Source organism: Hemicordylus capensis, chromosome 3 (assembly GCF_027244095.1).
Source record: "Hemicordylus capensis ecotype Gifberg chromosome 3, rHemCap1.1.pri, whole genome shotgun sequence".
In the NCBI taxonomy this organism is placed as follows: domain Eukaryota; kingdom Metazoa; phylum Chordata; class Lepidosauria; order Squamata; family Cordylidae; genus Hemicordylus; species Hemicordylus capensis.
Window position 1 is genome coordinate 221348798 of NC_069659.1, and position 20290 is coordinate 221369087.

The 20290-nt window shown below is 41.9% G+C and overlaps 1 protein-coding gene across 16 annotated transcripts in view; it reads left to right on the forward strand.

Moving 5' to 3' along the window:
• GRID1 (glutamate ionotropic receptor delta type subunit 1) overlaps positions 1–20290 on the forward strand; it is a 1034570-nt gene that overhangs the window by 577714 nt on the left and 436566 nt on the right. For all 16 annotated transcript variants that reach the window (XR_008318672.1, XM_053305288.1, XM_053305300.1 and 13 more), the window contains one exon: positions 3204–3409. Coding sequence is in view for 15 of the 16 variants with exons in the window: in XM_053305288.1 (XP_053161263.1) it covers positions 3204–3409 (206 nt within the window). In the remaining variant the exon portion in view is untranslated. The remainder of the gene's footprint in view (positions 1–3203; positions 3410–20290) is intronic.

Genomic DNA, 20290 nt, shown 5'->3' on the forward strand with positions numbered 1-20290 from the left:
TATAGGGTGCAGTTAGTCACTTTCTATTGGTTTGGCTTTTGTCTAAGACCTTGGTTTACTCCATCTGGAATGTTAACTTCATTAAGAATTCAAAGATGGAGGGTGCTTTGCTTCTCTAGGCTTTGTACATGGCTCTGTTTCTTTTGGTCTAAATGTAGATTTGCTTTTCAACAAATGTGGGTGGGCACCAAACTCTTGTCTATGGAAATTGTATCACTTGGGTTCAAAGCTAATTCAAGATGGAGCAGAGGTTATCTGGTAATACTCCAAAATGTGACATTTTTGTTGTGAATCTGTGTGTCTCTTGGACTTTCACTTAAGCATAGAAATATATCCAGTAGGTATTTCTTGGCCAGCATAAAGCAGTCTCCCCATGAAAACATTCCACAATTCAAAAGCAGCTTCTTTTTCTTTCAAATATTATGCATACTTCTAAAGCTTTTGCCTTCCTATCTGGTTGCTCAGCGAGTTAGTGGGAAACATAATTCATCCTAAAACAATAGCATCCTCATTCATCATCCTTTGTAAACAATGTTACTTTTTCAGAGATAGCTTTAGATGCTGGCAAAATGTGACATTGTTAGTCAACCTAAAAGGAGGATTGTCTTGGTGTATGTCAAGCTCTGCATTAATATGAAGAATTAGACAGCATTAAAAAAAACACAACACCTTAACTCTGCCATTGTGCTTCAGGTATCACAGATCCATAAAGCAATAAAGATAGCAAGGGATGCTAGTTTAGTGAATTTGAATTTGCAAAAGACAAACACCAGGTTGACAGCATCAGTGAAATATTTTAGGTGACAAACTGAATCTTTGTCATTGCGATTATTATTCCAGTGTGTATGAAAATCATAGTGTTTATGAAAATAGCAGCCAGTGTTTGCTTCATAGCATTTCTAACAATTGTATATTAATATTTTTATCTGTATGTTCTTTCTACTCAGTTGGGATTTTTGCAATCGAATGGTCCAAGCACTTGGAGGCTCTGTTCCTTTTCCCTGATGCGCAGTACTGTTGAGACTGCCTTTCATGTTGCACAGTAACTCCAGTGTGTCCTAACACTAACATTGTATGGAATGTTAACCACTGGTTGGCTGTTTTTTAGTCATAGAGGCTGTTCTCGTGACCAGCCTAACCCAGCCGCAGCCCAGGTAGGGTTAGGCTGGTCGTGAGAAGTGGTGGTATGCTCGCTGAGCCCACTGTTCCCTGCCTGCCTAACCCTATTAACTAACCCTTCTGTTAGCTGTTAGCTGGTGCTCTCAGACCCTTAATCGGGCTGCCAGGTGTCATGTGTCTTCTCAGGCTGAATTCAGCCTGAGAAGACACAGAGACGGGCGCATAGAGTGTCCATCTGATGGGGGAATCCCCAGTGCCACGTGTGTGCTGTGCACGGCATTGTGGGATGCCTGGAGGCCAGAACAACAAGTTCTGGCCTTGGATCCCTCCACCTTGTTCCCTGCAACTCCAAGCAGGGCTGCCCAGATGGGAGGCGCACCAAAGATGACCTGCTTGGCTGTCTGGGAAGAAGGTAAGTTGAAAGCAGCCTTCCTCGCTGTGCCCTGCGTGCTCATCTGGGGTGATCATGAGAATTGCCCCATAATCTGTTAGTCTCTGTTACTTTTCTCCCAAATGGGTATATTGGTAATGTACTTTGTATGGCAACTGTGATTATGAAAGGTAGGTCATTTGTTCAGAGAAATAAATGAGCTACCATTCCTTTCAGGCACATATTTGTGTGAACTTGTATTGTACTGAATGAGTTTGTCCTGCATTGAGGAGGAGTGGAGAAGTTGCCAAAGTAATGCCATTTTTGGCTGCAGCCCTTTAACATGGGTAAAATATGCAGAAGCCCTCAGGCCAAGGCAGTTCTGCATACAGCTTTCCAAAAGCTAGATCTATTCTACTGTTGAGAGAAAAGATTGTGGCATATGCATATATTTGGTAGCTGGTAGGCTGTAGACTGGGGGAGGAGCCAAGATGGCGAAGGGGTTGTAGTGTTGTTGTTGTTGTTTTTTTACTGTGCCTCAATTTTTCATTCTAATTGATATGTCATGATTAGTACAATTTTATGATTAGTACAATTTTAGTTTCTTTTTATATCTTTAATCCAATTTAAATAAGCAAGACAGCTGCAGAAGCTGGTAATGTTGGCTATAAGGACAAGGCCTAATGTTCTTGGACTCTGTTCATTATGCAAAAATGTCCACAGCACTGTAACAAAGAAGCTTCCAAAACACAGATGAAGGTATTCAGAGGGTACAAATAGTCCTGCACAACCCAGGGAGTGGGGAATTAAGGACTTCCAGTAGTGCACTGGAGTGGCGGGATATAATACATACATACATACATACATACATACATACATACATACATACATACATACAACTTCACATCACCACCATCATCATCATCCTCATCCTCGTCTCTGTCAAGGCATTTTTGAATGCAAATCTTCTATAGGAGCACTACCAGTAGGATTCCATTTTATAGGATGCTTGGGTGGATCCTTCCTTCCTTCCTTCCTTCCTTTACCAGAGCAAGGCAGTGAATAAGAAATTGAAGTCAGGTCTTATAACAGTCAGGTGTGGCTCTCAGAGGCAGTTTGCACATTGACCTTGATGGGAGTCACTGTGGATTGTATGGAAATACTTCTAAAATATCATGTAAGCATTGTACTTAACAACATTCACAGGGGATGTTCACTGGAATGAAATTAATTTTGGAAAGCACACCATGATCGCACACAGCCATAGGAGTCTGTGTCAACAGTGTTTAACTGTAAACATACTGGCCAGGATACAAAGTATCATGGAAATGGTTTTGAGAGCCAAAGGGATTCTCCACCCCCCCCACCACCCCACTCCCTCCCATTCCACATGGCAACAAGTCTGGCCCTACCACCAGATAGGGTGAGGCAGATCTGGGGGTATCATTGAAGTGTCAGCAAATTCCCAGTTAGGTTATTTAGAATTAGATTTTCGTAGGGGCACCATTTTGATTTTTAAAAAAACAACAAAACCTTAGGCATGGAGGGAATTTCACAAGCTGTTGAAAGAGAATTCCTCTGGTTTGGCCTAAGGACCCGCTATGAGCCTAAGCAGTTCTTTGGATTCTGGCCCTTGTCATTGCTTTCTCTTTGCTTAGGGCTGTGCTCCTATCTCAAAAAGACTAAAAGTATAATTTGTGTTTCCCTTTGGCAGATATTCGTGGTCTGCAAGGATTTTTGGACCAGGCTTCAAAGCTAGGACTTGATGTATCTTTACAAAAAGTAGACAGAAACATCAGCAGGGTTTTTGCCAGCCTTTTTACTACCATGAAAACAGAAGAGTTGAATCGCTACCGAGATACCTTACGAAGAGCGATCTTACTTCTGAGTCCAAGGGGAGCACAGACTTTCATTAATGAGGTTAGTATATTCTTTCTGGAATTTCTGGAATATTGTTGGGGAGGGTGGGATTTTTGTGCAAAATGGATCAAACTGTGCTGTTAGAGTTAAAGGCTAATTCCGAGAAGGTGAGCCTATGCATATTAACCTGTTGCGACATTTAGTCAGTTTCTAGTTATACCTCTAGTATGACTAGAAACCAATTCAGCAATATAACCTATAATATAACATAATATAACTAGTGTTTTTAAGCCCATTATAATAATGGGCTCTAGTGGGGGGGTGCTAGTTTGCTCCTCCTCCCTTCTCCTCCCAGTTGCTACTTCCTTCCTCCCAGTTGCTAGGACAGAGTCCCGTCGCCTGAGACCCTCAAAAGCAGCCGCAGGAGCAGCAGCCAGATAGGCGACTGCAAGTTGGTTTTGGGCTGGAGGGGCTTCTCTTCGGCCGGGCTGCGTGCCCGGCGTCGGCCGCTTCTCGTCAGCCATCCCGCCCGCCCGGCGGCAGGGCTTCTCCTCAGCTGGCTGCGCGCCTGGCGGCAGCCGCTCCTCTTCAGCCAGCCTGCCCGGCGGCGGCCGCTTCTCTTTGGCCAGCCTGCCCGGCAGCGGCCGCTTCTCCTCAGCTGGCTGGCCTGCCTGGCGGCGGCCGCTGTTTTTCCTTGGCCGGGCGGGCCGCCCGGCGGCGGCCGCTTCTCCTCAGCCGCTTCTCCTTGGCTGGCCTGCCTGGTGGCGGCCGCTTCTCCATGGCTGGCTCGCTTCTCCTCGGCCGGCTTCTCCTCAGCCTTGCCAACAAGCGCATGCTCAGAACCGCCGAAAAAGACACGGGCAGCACGGTTGCACACTCAGGGTCTTTATTATAGAGGATATAAATCACCAATTCAGTATAACCAACTGAGCAACTGAGCACAAAATCAATCCACATTCTTGGAAACTTCAACTGGAAGCACTAATAGATACAGATGTGAGTGGCTTTAGCAGGTTTTGGCAAATACTCTTATCTATACAGAGTCTGAGTTCATTGTCTACATGATTTTATTGAAAGCTCTATATAATATCCTGACTGTTAAGGTTGTGTATGTTGTGTTTGGTAATATCTAAATGAGCCAGCATCCACCTGTTTTCAGTCTTTGATCAGAATCTTTGAAGTTTCCTATGAAACAGGTCTGGTGTGGTCGGCAAAGCCAAGATGTGTGTTTGGCAGCAGCATTTCTATTTTGGTTGACCTTGAGTGAGGCTTCATGACATCTCAGCTGAGTGAGTTAGCCCTGTATTTATCACTAGAGATATATAAATTAATTCTGTCTTTTGGGGAAAGTCCTTTAGCAAATGTAAACTTGGGTTTTATGGATGGGAGTTTGAGAGTGGGTTTGCAAGTAAGGTGGGGATACAAAATTAAACAAGACTAAAAATATAGACTGGATATGGAAAAATGAAGAGATGAGGATCAGAAAAGGTCGATATGCTGTGGTGATATTGATAATATGAAATGTGGTTTGTCTGAACATCTAAAAGACTACTTTTATTTTAGTTAGGTCTTTTAAATGGATAGCAGGCTTTGTGTCAAACAGAGCTGTGGTTGTGTAGCTGTGGTTTTCATGCCCTACCATTTTGTCAGTCTAGCAAAGCTCAACTGCTATTCCAAGACTGTTGTGATTCAAATAGTAGCCCCCACTGTGATGGCAGCAATGTATCTGATTTTTGGTACCGAAGCTCCAGTAGAAAATTTGTGTTTTTATTATTTGTTATTTAATATTTGAGAAGTTTTGGAGATGGTGGAACTATTTGTTGAGCAATCATACAATCAGCACCATCTTGTGGGATAATATGGTTATGGATTAATGTTTTCACACCTTGCCTTCTAAATTGAAGTAAATTATTAGCAATAGCAATAGCACTTACATTTATATACCGCTTTATAGCCGGAGCTCTCTAAGCGGTTTACAATGATTTAGCATATTGCCCCCAACATTCTGGGTATTCATTTTACCAACCTCGGAAGGCTGAGTCAACCTTGAGCCCCTGGTCAGGATCGAACTTGTAACCTTCTGGTTACAGGGCGGCAGTTTTACCACTGCACCACCAGGGGCTCAGGTTATTAGTAACCTGAATACTAAAAACACATGAGCCAAAAAGAGTACTAGAGATTCATAGGTTGTAGAGCCTTTTAGGCCATCTAATGCAATGTCCTGATTGATGCAGGAAATCCAGAGTTAGAACATCCCCAATGGATCATTGTCCATCTTCTGCATGAAAACCACTAGCAAGGGAGAGCCTACCTCATCCCCTAGGTAATTGGTCCCATTGTCAAGCTGTTCTCATCATTAAAAACCTTCTCATAATGTTCAACCCTTCCTCTACCTTAAACCCATTAGAGCTAATTTTGGTTTCTGGGGAAGCAGAAAACAAATATATGCCCTCTTCTATGTGAGAACCTTTCAGGTATTTGAAGAGTATTCTCTTGTCCACTTTCACACTTTTCTTCTCTGCACAAAACATTCCCAGCTCCTTCAATGTTTCCTCATAGGGCTCAGTTTCCAGACCTTTGTCAAACTTCATTGCCCTTCTGTGAACTTATTCAAATTTGTCTGCATCCTTCTTAAAGTGTAGAACTCAGGACTGTGCACATACTCCAGGTGGTCTGACCAGTAGTGATGTGCATGGAACCGGCTGGCCCAGTTCGGTTCGAGTGCGAACTGCACTTGAACCCTGCCGGGCCAGTTCGGTCCAGCACCCTGGCGAACCCCCTGGAGTTTGGTTCGGTTTGAGGGGGTTTGCAAACGTTTAAAGTCTTAATTTTTTAAAACCTTTGCAGCCCTTTGCAAGGTTCCTGGAGGTGGTGGTGGATCCATGCCCCCCCCCCGCCTTCCATATGCCCCCCAAGAGCCGATTCAGCTGGCTCTATACCTGTTCGGGCAGTCTTCGGCTGGTTTTCGGCCTTCTCCCAGCAGGGTGACAGCCATGTTGGGGGCTGTGTGCCTGCGCAATAGGCCTCTGTGTGGCATGGGGGGGAGTCAGTTACTACTTTCAAATCCCACTTTTTGCGGCTGCTGTGGGGGTTGCTCCCCTCACCCCATCCGGCCTCCCTCAGAGTAGCCCAAGCCAGCAGCAGCCTGGTTTGGGCCTCTGCGCACGTGCAGTAGTGACCTATGTGCATGTGCACATAGAATGGCCCCTGGATGTGTGCAGGGGCCCAAACTGGGCTCTGCAGAAGGCCAGTGGGAATGGGATGGAACCGTAGCCACCACAACAAATGGGACTTGTAAGTAGTAACAGACTCCTCTCCCGCCCCCTCTAGACTTAGGGATGCCCTCTTTCCCTTTACTGTTAAAGGTGAATCCTCCCCAGATTCCTCTTTACCAGTAGAGCTCCGAACTGAGGTTTGAACCGGGCCCAGTTCCTTTCTAACTCAGACTGGCTGAGGCTGGTCCGGTTTGACCCTGAACCTGTAGAGCCAAGCCAGTTCAATGTCGAGCCCGGCTCGAATGCCCCTAGCAGGCAGCATCATACTGTTGACTCATGCTCAGCTTCTGATAGATTGAAATACCACGATCCTTTCCACATGCACTATAACTAAGCCAGATATTCCCCATCCTATACCTATGTATTTGATTTGTCTCAACTAAATGCTGAATTTTGCATTTCTCTGTAGAGTTTCCTTTTGTTACTTTCAGTTTTCCCATTCTATCAAGGTCATTTTGAATTTTATTCTTGACTTTGGAGGTGTTGGCTATCCATCCCAATTTTGTGTCCACATTTCTGACCACCTACATGGATTGGCTACATGGGTTGAGTTTGCACTCAAGCAGGTAGAGCACATTACAGGATTGGCAGCCGATGTTCTCTTTGATTTCCTATGTTTTCCCAGTCCTAAAGTAAAGTGTACTGTCAATTTGGTGTCGACTCAGAGCCCTGTGGTTGTCTTTGGCAGAATACAGGAGTGGTTTACCATTGCATCCTCCCACGCAGTATGAGATGGCAGACTCAGCATCTTCCTATATCACTGCTGTCTGATATAGGTGTTTCCCGTAGTCTGGGAAACATACCAGCAGGGATTCTAACCGGCAACTCTATCTTGGCAGTCAAGCCATTTCCCCACTGCGCCATTAGGTGGCTTTCTTCCAGTCTTAGTACTCTTGAAAGTAGATGTGTCACAGAGATAGATACAGGTGACACATTGTTTTGAATCGCAATGGTGTGATCCTGGATTCCTGACTGGTGGCTTAATTACAGCTCTCACTACAGTCTACGTAGATTTGGAGGCTGGTGAAATGCTACAATAGGTGGTTTGCTAATTGCTTTAGAAAGATGTTCAGGGTTGGCTAACATTAAGTAGCTTTCTCTTATTGCATATATATTGTGTGTTATACATATGCATGTATATATACATATATATATATATATATATATATATATATATATATATATATATATACACACACACACACACACACACACACACACACACACATATTAGTAAACCAGGCTTGCAGTTTGCAGGCATTCCTCCTGTACCACAAAATGACCATGCAATCTCCTGCCACTCATTGTTAGTTGATGTCCTGAAGAGCTAATCTATTTAGAAATATGAATTTATATCTCCAGCACTTAAACTTTTTCATGTTTTTCAATTTTTTTATCGAGTTTTGTGGAAATCCAAAATGGATAGAAACTCAGTGAATTCAAACAGTGTAGCTTGTTGGTTTCTTCATAATTCTATGCAAGGCCATACTTCTTGACTGTAAAGTACCCGAGAAAACTGCCCAAGTTTTTCAGAAGGTATCATTTCCCATGCTTTTCCAATGGGAGAGATTATCTGGGAAACTATGGATTTTTTACAGGTTTTTATTTTATTTTTTCTGATAGTGTGGGAGAAAAATAAAATAGAATCTAACTGCCAAACAGCATGTTTCTATCTTTCACGGTTTGGTCTGGGAGTTTCATGTCAATCAGCCAGTCAATGAGGCTCAAGCAGCTATACACTCACACACATGCACACACAAATATACATGGAGAGAGAGAGAGAGAGAGACTGTTCTAGATTTTAAAGAATACTCTTCTAAGTTGGCTTTCAGATCTGCTGAGAAGAATATGATCAAACCAGAGACTAAGTTATGTTTCTATTCATCCCTGCAGCTATATTTCATTACATGCTATCAAACTAGTCACCATTCATGAGTTTTGCATTCACATGTTGGAAAGGCAATCTCCCTGCAGGACTGTGAAGTGTAAAGGGTAACACACTAAATTATACTGCTCTGCCCAACCCCAGAGAAAAGTGCTATTACAGGAATTATTAGGGCTAATGATCCTGATATTTTTCCAGATCCCTGCAGGAGTAGAAGTCTGGGCTGAATTAAGAAGTAATTTGTTCAAAAATCTTCTGTTACTGAATCTTGATTGATTCAGAAAAGCTTTAGGAAAGAAAAGTTGAATAATGGAAGTATGTAATCTCTCTAAAGGCTCTGTGCTTTTGAAATATGCTGAAGGGAATAATTCAGCAATCATGTAGGCTATATGGAAGCTAGCAGGTTACTTAACTCCATAGTATTTATGAATCTACGGACCACCTGCACACTATTACAATCACTGGGGGAATAAAGTACAGCCTTCTGAGATGGTTTTGAGCTAAGCATTTGAGATTAAATGTGTTTTTCATGATTTATGGAGGAAATGAAATATTGGATAAATGAAGAATAATGCATGGTAAACCACCTTACAAAGAAAAAAATAGAATTTAAAAAACCTGATAAAAATCAAGATAAAAACAGGCAAGTTAACTTAATAACTCCAAAAATACTTTCCTTCCCAGAATAAAAAAATACCAGCTTCCCCACTGTCCTCTCTATTCTACCGATATTGTGAGTATGAATAGTTGGAAATAATATTGGAGCTCTATGACAGCCTTTTCTACTATGTGACAGAGAGCTGTATGCATCCTGGTGGATCACACTGCAGTCATGGGCCAACTCGAGCATGGCCACCCAGCTTGAAAAGTCAAATGCACCCTGATTGTCTTAATGTTAATGAAACCAAACATAGTTATTATGGCTTGGATCACCATCTCTTTGACCTTTTATATACATACATGTCAAACTGCCAGGGACATTGCATTGCCATGGAGAGGCTGCTTCAGTGGTCTCTTTTAACATAACAATAACCCTTCCATCAGGTAGACTCCCATGAACACTGTTGTGAGCCAAGCCTGATTTGTACACTAGATATGTTCCAGAGCTAGCATATGAAATTAGGCTTGTTTCACCAGTGTCACAAAGTGACCAGTTCTTTATACAGTGACCATGTATAATCTGGGTACAAAAGTAGAAAGAAGACAAAACACTCTGAAATAATTTAATGGACTTTATTGAGTATAAAAGAGCAACAACATCAATCTAACTGAATAGAAAACAGAACAATCAATCAGAACTACTAGTAATATTTCAATTACAGCTAGTAGTAGCATCAACTCAGTGTTCCTAATTATCACATGTGTGTGGATGCATGTAAGGTCAGTATTAAATCTTCCTAAAACCTAACACAGTCACCTTAAGTGTTGCAGCGGGGAAATGCTTGACTAACAAGCAGAAGGTTTTTGGTTTGAATCCACGCTGGTGTGTTTTCCAGACTATGGGAAACACATATATTGGGCAGCAGTGATATAGGCAGATGCTGAAAGGCATAATCTCATACTGCACAGGAGATGGCAATGGTAAACCTCTCTTGTAATCTACCAAAGAAAACCACAGGGCTCTGTGGGCGCCAGGAGTCAAAATTGACTTGACGGCACACTTTACCTTTAAAACTTAACACAATTTAGAGACAGATGGAAAGAGGGAGGTGGGAGGTAAGGAAGGCACAGGAATGGGATAGTTGGGAATCAGGAGTTAGTAGAGGGAGGAGGAAGGGGGGGAAGGAAAGGGAAGTGGAAACTGAGGCTGTTGAAGCAGCATATTTACCAGGATTTGGTGTGGGGCAGCAAGAACCCCTGCTAATTTGGCAAAGAGGCACCTTTTAACGTGGTGATTCTCTTTATTTAGCAGGGGGAGAGTAACTGGCCCTATCCACCCCCAGCACAGTACCTCCAGTGACTGTTGCTGGTGTCTATCTTGTGTTTCCTCTTAGATTGTGAGCCCTTTGGGGACAGGGATCCATCTTATTTATTTGTTGTTTCTCTGTATAAACTGCCCTGAGCCAAGGCCGGTATAGAAATTGGGATATTAGATCAGTCCAGGGTAAACAGGATCTGGGTTCCATCTCCTATTAACTGTTGCTGGGAAGAATATTGTTCTATTGACATTCCCAAAGCCAATCTGCATTTCTGAGCTTGCAAATGGGCATCTTCTCTTGTGCCCAGATTTTCTGGCACCTGGTCTTCAGGAATGTTAAGAATCAAAGGTGTTAGGAGAGAAGAAGCAAGGCTATAGGTGTTAAAGAGCAATCAAATCATTTTCCTTTGTGTACATCTACCTAGGGTATAATTCTAAATAAAGCAAGAGGGTATAAACCATGCTTCTAATTCTACATTGCAAATATCCCCTGTCTTTTTCAAGGCAATTCACTGGATAGCAAAGCAATGACTATTGTAAACTTTCTGTAAGAGGAAATGCGAGCTCAGCTCCTAGCTTTCCCCAGAGACATTACCTGAGAGCAAGTTCCAGACAATTTTAGGAGTTTAATCCTTTCACTTCATTGAACTCCTGTTGCAAGGAATTTAGTGGTGCTGGCAGAGATACAGATCTCAGCCCTGTCCTCTGGACTATGAGTTCTGGTCCAACATGAATGATCTGGACAACAACATATCCAAATTGCTAGTATGTGTAAATCTTCCTAACATGCATCTGTAAACATTCCACAGTGATAGCATTTGGAGATGTGTGAGACAGGAAAACAAGCCTGGTCATTGTGTCTCTTGATTACACGTTACACAAACATTGAGAAACAATGCTGGATTGCCCCTACCTTCACAAAGTAATTACCATCTGTCCCAAAGGCAAGTCGTGAGACCTGGGTGCCATGCACTGGTCAATTCATCTGAGTTCAAGCATTAATTGATTTCTTAATAAAGTGGAGTCAGACACAGGCCTGGATTTCATATAATTTTGGATTGATAACTCTGCGTCTAATGTGTTAGTCAGGATGGCCCAACAACAACTACACCTAAATATTTCCCTCTGTTATTTAAATTGGGGTCCTTTCCAGGTTCAAAGGTGGGGTATGTATAAATAAATGTGGTGGTGATATTCTTTTTTAGCTATTTATTTTAAGGCTTTCAAACATAAGCAAATGTAAATATGAACAATTAAAAAAACTCATTTTACAAATACCTTAAATAAGAGGTTAAGAAAAGTTTAGATGAAACTAAAGAGGAAAAGGAGTTATCCCAACAAGAGTGTAGAAACCCATGTGAAATCTCTTTCTCTCCACTTAATTAGTTGCACAGCCGGAACATCATTGCTTTCTACAACTGTTATTAAAAAGTAATCAAATGACCAGAAATTCATACAAATGAATCTGATCAACATCAGCTTCCATTTGGTATGATGCTGTGTCTGATATGAGCAAGTCTCAGATCAAATCACTTGTTAATTGATGGTACTCTTTTTCTTTGCCATTTAGCTGCCACTTTACAGCTAATTCAGACTAAAACAATAATTTGGTCTCAAATAATTGAAATAATTCAGTCTCAACTCTTTTGGGGAATCTTTTTGTAACATTCTGGATGTCAAAGAGCGCCCACGAACATTTTAACTGCTCAGGGAGAAGGATCAGCCAGTGAATGATGACTAAGAGTATAGCTTTGACAATGAAAGTGAAAATTGAGGTGGCTGCAGGGGAAAAGCTTATAACTGAGCCTGATAGAAAGGATTTTGTGCAGCATATAGGGAGAGAGGATAAGATCAGAGCCCGGGATGTTTGATATTGCTACCACAACACTACACCCACCAATCCAGAGACTGCTGTGACTTTAGTTCCTACCAGGCATTGGGCAACTGCTATTACTTTTAAAATGTTACTCTTTATATATGTAATCTACATACAGAGACAGGTATTATTGTTTTTGCCCATGTGTGTACATTCACAATAACATTTTTAATATATAATGACATTGGAGGCTTGTCAGCAATTGCGGGATCTTTCATGGTTCCTATTGATTTCAACTGCACTTGTACAGACGCAATTTCTAGTGAATTATGCTCAAAATATTTGAGGATGCTTTAAAAGTAAATATATATGAACTATGAGAATATTCTGCAATAGTCTTTAAATGAAATCTACATACTATGAGTTCATGAACCCAGTTTTATTCAATTGAGTTCAGATTATGTAAGGCAAGATCAGAGAAACGAAACAAATTTGAATCCAAATGTTCCAGTTCAGCTGGTCTGTGTATTGGTTGGTGTGGTTATTTATGTATCATGGAGGACATAAGAAGCTGCCTCCTACCATCAGGCCATTGGTCCATCTGGCTCAGAATTGTCTATCAAGATTGGCAGCAGCTTCTCCAAAGTTACAGGCAGGAGTCTCTCTCAAGCCCATCTTGGAGATGCCAGGGAGGGAACTTAGAAACTTCTGCATGCAGTCATGGCCTAAATGATCCCGATGTTTGGCAGCCTTTTGAATGCAATAATGAAAGCTTAAGACGTTTGAATGCAATAGCTTTTGTCATTTTGCATGGGTCATCATTTTGCTTGGTGCAATAGCAATTACTTCACTAGAGCAGGATCTGGGATACTTTTAGCTTTATTGTTGGATTCTCTACTGGTTAGGTTCTTTGGGATGCAAACAATAAAGTTAATCCAGACACATGTCAATTCAGATTTTCACATTGCTCATGTTCTAATCCTTTTGAATGGAGAATTTCAAGGTTATGTATGAATGCCCATAGAATGTACCATAGATTGTCTGATATTGCTTGTGGCTAAATTAATCACGAACGATTACATCTGGTTTCAGCATGACTAAATGATGTGGTGTGTGGCTTATCACATGAATAGCTTGCAGCTTAGTTGGGGCAAAAGACTGCTTAGAGTAAACAGATACATGATATTTTTTTTATTAAAGAGTCAGAATTAAAAATCAAGCTCAGCCACAGAGGGAGTTGTTGATGTTAATATTCTGAGGAAAATTTTACCATGGGAGACGTTTGTTTTATTAATGTAACTTGCTTGAATGCTCACTAGAGATGTTCCTCACCACATATTTTCCTTTATGTGTTATATTCTACTGCACAGACTCTTTGCTAGTTTCAGTTTCTGGGCAAAATATAGTTCTTGTGCTGGGGATAGGATATATATTGAGAAAAAATGATGCTGAGAATGTTCACCTCTCCCCACCCACTGTTTGCATTTTCCCCAAATCTGCTGCTGATTGCCAATGGTTTTTACTGGTTAGTTTTACTGGTTAGTTTTTTCGCTCCTGCATAGAGTGATCCCAACCAGTCAGGGATGATATAGAGAATACGATGACATCATGTTACCACTTAACTAATCTGAATTCACTGAGGGCAAACCAAGCTGATTTAGAGTGAGAATAGTAGGGATGTGTGAAATGTTTCGGATACAAAACGTTTTGTACCCAAAACAGTCTGCTTCTGGTGTTTTGGAGACAAAACAAAACACCCATTTTCCAGATCCAAAAGTTTTGTATACAAAACAAAACGCCCCTGTTTCGGCTACAAAATGTTTTGTTGTTTCGGACCTCCATTTTGCAGTGATCTCTGAGTCAGTCTCCATTTTGTGTTTGACATCTCTTTGAATTTCCCACCCTTCCAGCCTTCTGATCGGTGACCTAAATCATGGGCTGACCTGCTGACAATTCCCTCCTTGTTCCGCATTGGCTCTTTTGCTTCTTCCCACTCTTTACTGACCCCACATTGGCCAGGGGAAGGGTTGCTAACCCATGGGGTGCTGGGTTCTGCTGTTTCTGTGGTGTTCTGAGTGTAGATTCTCTGGTAGCATATGAGAGTGGATTATTGTTTTTCACTGAAAATCTCATATGTTACCAGAGAATCTACAATGAACACCTCAGAAACAACAAAACCCAGTACCCCACAGGCTTGTGGGTATGGGGGTGGTTGACACCCTATGTGCACTACACAACCCCTTGCCCCCCCAAGTGGAATTATGGGGCTGCTGAAACCTCCATTATTCCCTATGGGAGAAATCTTAAAGACACGTAAACTTCAACAAATCACAAAAGATCAGCACTTTGCCCAATTCCTTTGAAATAATTCTTGAAGTTTCCTTGCCCCCATTGGGAACTACCACCCATCACACTCTGCTCTGAGTCATCCCTTTTCCCTTGATTTGAAGTGATACATTTGCTGGAATCCCCATTATTCCCTATGGGAAAATTCTTAAAGATGTGTAAACTTTAAAAAAAATCACACAAAAAAAATCAGCCCTTTGCCTAATTCCTTTGAAATTTGGGTGGTAGCGTCTACCCATTGGACACTACCACCACCACCCACTCTTTTTGCCCTGGGACCCTTTTTAAAAATCCAAATCGATTCGGATTCGGAAAATTTGGCTACAAAACAAAACAGGGCTGATTCGGATTCAGAAAATTTGGGTACAAAACAAAACGGGGATGTTTCGATTCGGATACCAATCGAAACAAGAAAATTCCACAATGCACACTCCTAGAGAACAGTGCTTCCTGCACTGCCACTTGAATGATCTCTTACCTCATCAGGAACTTAGGGGACATCATACGCTTTTCAGGGCAGTGTTCCCTGAATTTTTATATAAAAATTTAAAGATAGCTTTTTATGATGCCTCTGTCAAGACCAGATTGTGAGTAGTCACCATTAAATTTCAGGCCTCATAATTAGTTTGTCAGTAGAATTATAAATACATATCATTGAGAATCTGAAGAGAACAAACCAATGGGTGCAGCCTATTTGAGACCCTCCTAGCTCCATGGAGGAGGATGGGAGTGGGCTCATAACAGCCTGTCTCAACAAAGCAGGAAGCTTTTAAAACTCTGGAATTTTTCTCTGACTCAGATTAAAACATGACCTGGACAATAATTTTTATTCTCCTTATTCAGTCTAATGGACCAGTTTTCCTCCATTGGATTGAATAGAGGAAGATATAAAGACAATGCAGGGGCAAAATCTGAGCCCACCAATTAGGGATGTGCAGAAGCTGTTCGTGTACTCCCTTGCGGGGTGGGGAGGGGTGCCTTTAACAAACGGGTAAGGAGCTTCTTACCTGCTTGTCCCCTCCCTGCCACTGCCCCCACCAGGGCTTCATTTAGAAACAGCTGTGTGGGGCTGCAGCAATCCTTCCTGCAGCCCCAGTCAGCATCCGCATGCAAATTATCATTAGCATGCTGACACTGATCAAAGCTGCAGAAAGGAATTCTGTAGCCCTGCATGGCTGCTTCTAAGTGAAGTGTCAGCGGGGAGAAAGCAGCAGGGAGGTGGCGAGCAGATAAGGAGCTCCTTACCGGTTTGTTAAAGGCACCCATCCACTGCCCATTGAGCCGGCTTGAATGTCAACATTTGAACAGGTTCAGCGCTCCAGAAAGAGTGTGCCAAACTTGTTCATGACATGCACATCCTTATCACCAACCTGTACACAGGGACCCCTCTTATCTGGGGAGTGGGTTCCTGCACCCTCAGATTTTGCCCCTGCAGCCTCTTAAATCTCTCTGCTATTCAGTCTGATGTGCTGAAGTTCTCATATATTAAATGAAGGATATTTTAAACAGCCCCCAATGTTGCTCCACAGTTAAATGCTCACTTTCTGAATACATACCCTTGTGGTACATGGAGGCAATGGTTCTGTTCAATTTCTTTATTTCATTTTTTGCACCATCCTCCTTCTAAGCTATTGAAGGTGGTATACATGCCCATCCCCTGGTGCCATCTTATCCTCAGAACAACCTTTTAAGATAGGTTAGTCTGTGAGAGAGTAACTGGCCAAGCTCACCCAGTTTCTTCATCACTGAGAGGGGATTTGAACCTGGGTCTCAAGTCTTATTATTATTTCTTGTTTACACAGTCAGACAGGTGTTTTTGACTGGTTTGTTTTATCCAGACATTGAGTCCTTCCCAAGGACCTGGGATGCCAGAATTTTATTGTCAATTGTTATAGATATCGTCGCAGAATATAGGCTGTTCCCAGTAAAGCTGCTTTTTGTAACTGGCTGATGGTGATTTCTGTAGCCCCTATGGTGTTGAGGTGCTCTTCAAGGTCTTTTGGAACTGCACCCAGGGCGCCAATTACCACTGGGATTATTTTGGTCTTCTTCTGCCACAGCCTTTCAATTTCCATTTGTAGATCTTTGTATTTGGTGATTTTTTCTATTTCTTTTTCTTCTATTCTGCTATCCCCTGGTATTGCTATGTCGATTATTTTAACTTGTTTTTCTTTCTTCTCGACTACAGTTATATCTGGTGTATTGTGTGGCAGATGTTTGTCTGTTTGTAGTCGGAAGTCCCATAATATTTTTACATCTTCATTTTCGACAACTTTTTCAATGTTATGGTCCCACCAATTCTTGGCTACAGGTAGCTTGTATTTTTTGCAGATGTTCCAGTGTATCATCCCTGCTACCTTGTCATGCCTTTGTTTGTAGTCAGTCTGTGCGATCTTTTTACAACGGCTGATTAGGTGGTCCAGTGTTTCATCTGCTTCTTTACAAAGTCGGCACTTGCTGTTTGCTGTTGACTTGTCTACTTTTGCTCTTATTGCATTTGTTCTTAGTGCCTGTTCTTGTGCAGTCAGTATTAAACCCTCTGTTTCTTTCTTCAGGTTGCCACTCTTAAGCCATTGCCTGGTCTTGGTGATGTCTGATTTTCCACTTATATTGTGCAAATATTGACCATGCAGTGGCTTATTTTTTCATTTTTCTGCTCAGTTCTTGACTTGTTCTTTCTTGTAGGCCTGCTTTGTTTCATTGGTGTTGAATAGTTTTGCATTATTGACCATTTGAAGTGCATCTTCTTCACTGTCCTTGTCCTTCAAGGCCTCTTTTCTCCTCCTCTACTGTTTGATGATGATGATGATGATGATGATGATGATGAATTTGATTTCTATAGACTTGCACTTGTATAAAGAGACACCCAACTTTGAATTCTGATGTCCAGGTTTCATTTTGTTTTACCAGTTACCTCCACTGACTAAATAAAGCTGGCACTTGGATCAAGTAATCCAAGAGCTGTGCTTGCCAGATCAAAGCAAAGCACTCTGGAAGAGACCTCAGTTTCTTTGAAGACTTGAACAGCCCTGTCTATATAGTATGTCCATTAAACATACGTTAGGGTGTCCCCCCCCCCATTCACTTTCTCTCCTAAAGTGTGAATGAGCTTTTGGAATTGTGTTTTTCATCAACCTGTATATAAGTATGTATGGACAGATACCTGTGCAAATTATTATTCTGCCCTTATTGTTGCTGCTGTGTGTTGAGCATTTATGTAAGACCCTGAAAGGGCTCTTTCAGCTCATCAATTAACTATGACATTTTTGTTTTAGAATAATTTATTAATGTAGTTGTGATCTTGCATTAAATTACATGTATGCACATCCCACTGAAATAAAACTTTGCATGGTTTCACATATGCACATACATAATTTGATTTCTCTGCTCTTGAGAACTATGGTTGGGATCCAGATTATTGTGCAGTTTGCTCTATGTGCCCATGAGGATTTTGGGCTTGTTTCTCACACAGTAGTCCCCAATGCCATATGGCAAACTCCTTTTGAAACAGAGGTCTATCAAAAGGATATTGTGATGTGACTTGGGAATCTGGTGGTCAGGGGGGGAAAGTCAAGAATACTACTCAACAGTCATTCTCGGGGTTCTGGCCTAGATTCCCTTGATGATTTGTAGTAGAATATGTTAACTGACCGCACAATACACATTATGCATGAGCTGATATAAATGTTCTCTTGGTGCTAGAGCTGTGTCCATCCATGTACGTAAGTTATCACTTGATGTTGCAGTCATTGTGATGAATATTCATGACTGTACTAGTATTGCACCAGTTATTTAAGCGTAGGAACTAAGAAAAGGATAAAAACATTGAGCAGATATGAACTGGTAGAGCTTTTCTTCCTTTCCAAACCTGAAGACTGAACTGCTCCTCTGGAAATTCATTATCCTGTGGACAAGCACAGAGAATCTATTATTAATATAACTTGAAAATTTCATATTCCATGCAAATGGATAATTAAGGCATGAGGAAGATTGCAGGTCTGTACTTTGGACAACTAGTAGGATATATGGACAGAATCAAGACGTCTTTGTCACAGCAAAAGAAGAAAGCCAAATATAGACTCTTTTTACAAGGGCATTTCATGGAATGAGTTCAGTTAGAAGTGAAAATGCATGTCCTTTGTGAAACTATGCAGAATTACCCAGCCTAATGGGAACCTTCTCAACAAAATCTTTCTCTCCTCCTGAAAACTAATTCCTTGTAGCTTTGGCTGTGGAACACGAACATCTGGCATAAAATGGATGCATGAGTAGGCTTGCATTTCTCCTTTCTGCTGCAACTCGTAATGTCTAAAAAAAGGGCATGTCAGCATTTGTGGATGGCTTGCAGCATGTGACTGGAAGTTATTGCAACTGTTATGACCAATCATAGACAATCTTGATGTGTAGTGCATTGCTGCTGTTGCATCAGCATCACAGAACTTTGGTATGTTTGCATTGGTGCTGGGAGGAGAGAGGTCCCTGCATATCACAGCAGTTTGTGAAGGGCACCCTTGCTCATCTATTCTACTTTCATGTATTATTGGATTCAGATTATTTCAAACCTCTTCAAAGCAGAGTCTCTCTCGACCCTATCTTGTAGATGCCAGGGAGGGAATTTGGAACCTCCTGAATGCAAGCATGCAGATGCTCTTCCCAGAGTGGCCCTATCCCCTAAAGGGAATGTCTTACAGTGCTCACATGGCATCTCCCATTCAAATACAAACCAGGGCAGACCCTGCTTAGCAAAAAGGACAATTAATGATTGCTACCACAAGGCCAGTACACAAGAAATAGCAATGCAATAAAATGCATTTGTGAAACACACCTTTGCCCTTTTCAGAAGTTACTTTCCATATATGTGTGGAACATGTGGAGAAAGGAGCGGTGCCCCTCAATGTCAGCATGTCTCTAGGCCCGGGCTGCTCAACTTCAGCCCTCCTGTAGATGTTGGCCTACAATTCTCATAATCCCTGGCTGTTGGCCACTGTGGCTGGGGATTATGGGAGTTATATTCCAGAAACAAGTGGGGAGGGGCCTAAATTGAGCAGACCTGCTGCAGGCTCTGCCTCCAATTTCCATGTGTTGGGTAGGAGGTCTGAAAGGGGGTGCCTGTGTGAACAGCTGTACATACACAGGTGTGCTATGCAATATCAAACCCCAATTGTTTAAGGCTGTTGATTATGTGATGAGGAATGTGTGCACAGCCCTGCTTGTGTAGGTGCCCCTTTCATGTGTTCATCTGAACATATGGATTCCGAGCTGGTGTGGCCAATGCACACACCAACATTGGCAGTCAGGCCAGGAGGCACAGACCTGCTCTCTTCTTCCACTGGTCCACTACACGCCTGAAGGGTAAGTTCCCAAGAGGTCTAAAAAGATTCATTGCTTCTTTTACTTCCAGATAAAAATGAACATTTTAAAAAGCCATTCCTTGATTAAGTTTGCTAGGACCACTGGAGCCCCAGTAAAGTTACTTTGTGCTACCACTTAGTCAATTTGTGAGATTAAGTTTGGAATCGCTACAGTGGAAAGTCTCCTTTTTCATCTTTTATGCTTGTTTCAGAAAACACAGATGCAGAGATAAACATGTACGTCTTAATAGTTTGGGGAAGTTTATTTCCCACTGTAAATCAGTTTCTTTTAGTAGGCTGGATGAACATTTACATTACATCCTGCATTTTAAGATTTATATATTCTCAGA